Below are 6,012 nucleotides of genomic sequence, written 5' to 3' on the forward strand. Positions count from 1 at the left end.
TATGTATTAATACTGAGGGTACCTCTACATGCAAAAATTAGTTAATTAATAAAAAAGGATAATAATAATCAAACAAATAAAAATATTCAACGAACATCTAAGAACCAACGACGAACAAACGATTTATTTATTGAAAATTTATAAAAACTCATTTTTGTTTGCCAACTTCAATGAACTGCAAGCTTATATACGAATTAAAATAAAGCTCGAGATACACAATGACTGATAAAATGATACACGTACCAGTGTTGCCCCTTGATTTATGTGAATAAACTGGAATAAACTTTCTAACAAACGTCATGATAACAGTTATTTCGATTCTTGAACTGTAAACTGTCATTTGTCAATGTCAATATGTAAAGTAGGTACTCATGTTCGATTCAGTTCGAATTCGAACTCATTAAAAATTTAATTTGATCTGAGTAGTTTTAGATTTGTTATTCTGAATTAAAAGTAAATGAGAATAAACATTAAGCAAGGCCTACATTCATATTTAACAATGGCCTCCGCTGCCAAGAAGATAAAACTCTCCACTCCCTCCTCTAGTGGAGAAAACAAAACAAATATAGTTGAGTTTATGAACAGTATTCAGAAAAAGCGGGAAGATACCGCGGAATCTATATTAAAGTACAAGTTTAACAAAAAGCGTTTGCGAATTATTTCTCACGAGCAAATGGTACCTGATAGCTGTGAAGGCATCGTGTATTGGATGTCAAGGGACAGCCGCGTTCAGGATAATTGGGCATTTTTATTCGCGCAGAAACTGGCTTTGAAGAATGAGGTACCTCTGCATGTATGTTTCTGTTTAATTGCCAAGTATTTAGATGCATCTGTGCGGCAGTTCCATTTTTTAATAAAAGGTGAATATTGTTCATTTCATAATTATTTGCAACTCTTTTAATTCCGTACGCTATGAACTTAAATATATTTAAAACTTTTGTAAGTAGCTAAGTCAAATAAAATCTTTAATAATTGTACCTCTATATATTTCTATCAATACTATCACACAAGTTTTTCAAATACATACATAATAAATCATTAATTTTCTGTTATTTCAGGTTTAGAAAAAGTTGCAGAGGAATGTAAGAAACTGAATATATCATTTCACTTATTGGAGGGCAGTGGGGCAGATGCCTTGCCTCAGTGGGTGGTTAAACATAAGATAGGGGCAGTTGTTTGTGATTTCAACCCCTTGAGAGTGCCTATGGGGTGGCTGGAAGGGGTGAAAAAGAAGCTGAAAAAGGATGTACCATTAATACAGGTAAAATATGTTGTACGTAGTAGTAGGATGAGAAAATCAGTATTTTGAAATCAAATGACGACGCGGTTGGTGCTGTGGTAAAGTAACTGCCTACTGAACCGACAGTCCCGGGTTCGATCCCCGGTCAGGGCAAATATTTGTGTGATGAACTCAATTATTTTGTTCTTGGGTCTGGGTGTTATTATCTATATATGTATCTATTAAATATTATATTTATCGTCGCCTAGTACCCACAACACAAGCCTTAATTGAGCTTACTGTGGGACTAGGTCGATTTGTGTAATAATGTCCTATAATATTTATTTTTTTATTTATAATGCCAGTATTAAAAAATCTTATACTAATACTATAATTATTGACTTATAAATAACATCAAAATAAGAATACAATACATTTTTATTAAGCTTCATACGGCAGACTCAGGAGCTATGTGCTATACTATCATCATCATCAGCATTTCATCTTTGAACATGTTGTTTGAACTGAGTCTGACCCGATTGCCATGTAACTACTTAGTGTATGTTTTTTTTAGTAATATAAGTAGTTGTTAAGTGTGTAAATGTGGCAATAAATATTTTTTTCTTTCTTTCTTTCTTTCTTTCTTTATGTATAGTACAAGCTAATGTTTTAACTATATTTCAGGTAGATGCACACAATGTAGTGCCATGTTGGATTGCGTCAGATAAACAGGAATATTCAGCCAGGACTATCAGGAACAAGATTAACTCTAAGTTAGATGAATTCCTCACAGAGTTCCCATCTGTTATCAAACATCCATATACAAGCAAGTTTGAACCGGAGGTAAATTTTTGAATTTAACTGATAAAACCTTTTTTTCAGCTTTTTGCATAGTCATTAAAAACATAAATATATCATAAAAAGTTGTGTGCCGAGCACATGTGTCAGTAGTGAAACTTCTTTGGCAAGATTCAAGGATACCAAAATCTTCATTCTTCACCTTACTCCATGACATGATGGTATTGCCATAACGCAACCTTGATATTTCCTTCTCTTAAAGTGTCTAGAAGTTTCACTTCAAAAGAAAGACTATTGATATTTACATCTAAATAAACATACACACACAATGTTATATATATCAATTTATACAACACTAGCTGTGCCGCGCGGTTTCATCCGCGTGGCTCCGCTCCTGTTGGTCTTAGCGTGATAATATATAGCCTATATTACTCGTGGATAATGTAGCTTTCGAATGGTGAAAGAATTTTCAAAATCGGTCTAGTAGTTTATGAGCCTATTCATTATAATCAAACAAACAAACAAAGTTTTCCTCTTTATAATATTAGTGTAGATAATATACAGTTTTATTGATATTATCTCCCATCTAATTACAGCCAATAGATTGGGATGAAGCGATAGAATCTCGAGAAGCAGATAAATCAGTGGGCCCCATTGACTGGGCGGGACCAGGGTATGAGGAGGCCATGAAGACCCTCAAAAGCTTTATTGATAATAGGCTAAAGATATTTGCTACGAAAAGAAATGATCCAACACAGAATGCTTTGAGCAACCTGTCGCCTTGGTTTCATTTTGGTAAGGTATAAGCAGTTATTTTTTTTATTATATTAATTGTAATTGTAATTTCCAAAAATAAAAAACACTTAAAAAGGTAGAATAATTTATTTTCTATATAGAAGGAAATTCTTCTACAAAAAGAAGCTATTTTTATTAACAGAACTTGAAATCTAAATTTTTTTTTATTATGTGTGAAAAAAATATTATGAAGTAAAGTAAATAATCAATTATGTTTTACATTTAAAATCTTCCTTCTTATTACTTTTTAACATTATTTGTCTCATTACAGGCCAAATATCTGTCCAAAGAGTAGCGTTATGTGTACAAGCATTTAAGTCGAAACAAACGGAGAGTGTGAATGCGTTCTTGGAAGAAGCAATAGTTAGAAGTGAATTGGCTGATAACTTCTGTTTCTATTGTGAACATTATGATAGCTTGAAGGGGGCAAGTCAGTGGGCGCAAAAGACATTGGATGATCATAGGTATGTAAGGATCATACTTTTTATTAATTCATTATGGATGTAAAATATTCAACTGGATTTGGCAATGTTGCTGTTTATTTTGGACCTTAAAAAATAAAATAGGTTTAAAAGTTTTACATATTCCACGAAAATTTTTGCATAACTCCTTTTAAATAACAACATTTCTCAGTAAATCCTATTAAAATGCAGGGCATTATTAGAGAAGCTTAGCTGACCTTGCAGTGCTTATAGTCTCCAACACATTTCAGGAAAGACAAGCGAACCCACATTTACACACTAGACCAACTTTGCAAGGCAGAAACACATGATGATCTATGGAACTCGGCACAGATCCAGCTGGTGAAGGAAGGCAAGATGCACGGCTTCCTCAGAATGTACTGGTGTAAGAAGATATTGGAATGGACGCCGAGCCCGGAAGATGCGCTCAAGTATTCTATTTATATGAACGACCATTATAGTGTGGATGGCAGGGACTCGAATGGATATACTGGTGAGTGTACTTAAGCAAACTAAAATATTAATCTATACTAATATTAAAAAGCTAAATAGTTTGTTTGAACGCACCAATCTCAGGAACTACTGGTCCAATTTGAAAAAATCTTTCAGTGTTAGATGACCCATTTATCGAGGAAGGTTATAGGCTATATATTATCATCACCCTAAAACCAACAGGAGCAATGCGGGTAAAACTGCAGGGCACAGCTAGTTAATTATAAATATGTTTACAACTGGACCAATGAGACAAGTTTAGATGAGAGATCCAACTTATGCAGTTGACCAGTTACAGTAAATTTTGCCTGCTGTGGGTATTTTAGTGCTATTGAATGTAAAATGAAGACAGGATTTTTTTTATATAGTCATCTCTATTATCACACAATCTATACATTTTTGTGATAAACTTTATTGAGAAACTGTGATACCAGATTTGGGTCTTTATATACCATTTTTTTATTCAATAGATGGATGTACTATCAATCATCAAAACTTTATTTTTACCACAAAATTTCAAGAGCACTCCTTAAATTGTAATATAGCATAACAATAAGTCAAAATTAAATGGGAGCGATGTTGCGTGCAACAATTATTTACCCATAAAGATTATATCAATGTTGCCAAGGCGATAAAGGCTAGCTTGAACTTAGTGAATGGCGTGACAAAACTTGCAATTAGCGACACTTCTTTCTGAAACTCACGTGCAATACCAGAACTAATTTCTTACGTATTGGTTACTATTCAATAAACTACATACTAGTTTCTGCGGCTTAAATAGGTAGGTGTAAGCAGTCGTGTGATATGTTGGACCAGCACAATTTGACAGAAATTCTGCGATATAATTTACGCAAGCAGTTACAGTTACTTTTGTGGCTCCGCTCCTGTTGGTCTTAGCCTTCCTTTATAAATGGGCCCCGAAAGAATTTTTCAGATCGGACCAGTAGTTCCTGAGATTAGCACGTTCAAACATAATATAGATGTATAGTAAGTACAGTTCGATTCAAACTTAATGGCGGTTCGGAAGTTAGCTGCGTTTTCTGCGCATCAGATCATTCGATGTTCCGAGCCGCCATTAAGTTTGAATCGTACTGTACATATTTTAACTTTAGATCCTAAAAAGACACCTTTTCCACCAGCTTTATGAATGTATGATAGCTTCTATGATATGTGATTTATTTCTATGAAATATAATGACGATTTGTATGTATTACAATTTACAACAATAGGAATAAAATGCAAGTTAGCTATTTTAACTAATAGAGATGCTATCAAATGTAGTTCAATTTATTCAAGGTTATCATCTATTATTTATTTCCAATGTATTTACAGGATGTATGTGGTCAATCTGTGGAATCCACGACCAAGGCTGGGCAGAACGAGCAGTATTTGGCAAGATTCGATACATGAACTATGACGGCTGTAAGCGCAAGTTTGACATTAAGGCCTTCATCGCGCGGTATGGCGGGAAAGCGCATAAATACGTTCCGAAGAAATAAAAAAAAATGCCGTCTCGTGATCGAATATCTTGTAAAAAAAATCTCAATTATAAAAGATTTGAATGCTATAAACTAATTATTAACAACTAACATAGAAATAAGTATCAGCACCAGCACCTCAAATAATATTTAAGTAGGTAATAACCGAATCTCACATCTCTTGAATTGTTGTATATTTGATCTGAATTTTTTTTAGATTATATTGCATAAAGTCAATTGGTATCTTAAGAATAAACGTTCTATATCACAAAGCATAAAGAAAAAATATAATTTTCATTCAAAATTAAATTTAGATTTTTCTTAATTTAGTCATAACACAAAAAACAATAATTTATTATCTGTTAAAACATTTGCAACGAATAATATTTTATAGGATACGTTGATGTTTTCTTAATACGTAAGATTTAATAATGTTGATAGTCGTAAGTTTTATAAATCACAATTTTTAACTTTTTTACACATTTTTATTTTTTAACATTTTTAATGACAGTACAAACTATTGTTTTCAATAAAAGTTTCAATTATACGTGATTGGTTTTCTTAACATTCCCTTTACATTTAATCCTGTCCCATACATTAAACGAATGGATTCTAAAATAAAGATAAAATTCAAATTAAGAGCTCTTTCTATTAGTTTATAATAATTCCTCTTATTGTATAGGTTGGAGTGATTCGAGAACAGAATAAAATGAATCAAATAATTATTAATCTATCAATGAATATCCACGAAGTACAAAATTTTGTAGTC

The 6,012-nt window shown here is 32.7% G+C and overlaps 1 protein-coding gene across 1 annotated transcript; it reads left to right on the forward strand.

Annotated features, from left to right (window-relative positions):
• Window positions 1-399: 399 nt before the first annotated feature.
• Window positions 400-5,770, forward strand: LOC123694689 (deoxyribodipyrimidine photo-lyase). Its single transcript, XM_045640198.1, has 7 exons — window positions 400-860; window positions 1,059-1,261; window positions 1,904-2,062; window positions 2,614-2,812; window positions 3,084-3,276; window positions 3,525-3,766; window positions 5,098-5,770. Exons 1-7 carry the CDS (start codon window positions 458-460, stop codon window positions 5,262-5,264), a joined length of 1,566 nt encoding a protein of 521 aa, XP_045496154.1. The 5' UTR covers window positions 400-457; the 3' UTR covers window positions 5,265-5,770.
• The last annotated feature ends 242 nt before the right edge of the window (window positions 5,771-6,012 follow it).

Source organism: Colias croceus, chromosome 1, assembly GCF_905220415.1.
Source record: "Colias croceus chromosome 1, ilColCroc2.1".
In the NCBI taxonomy this organism is placed as follows: domain Eukaryota; kingdom Metazoa; phylum Arthropoda; class Insecta; order Lepidoptera; family Pieridae; genus Colias; species Colias croceus.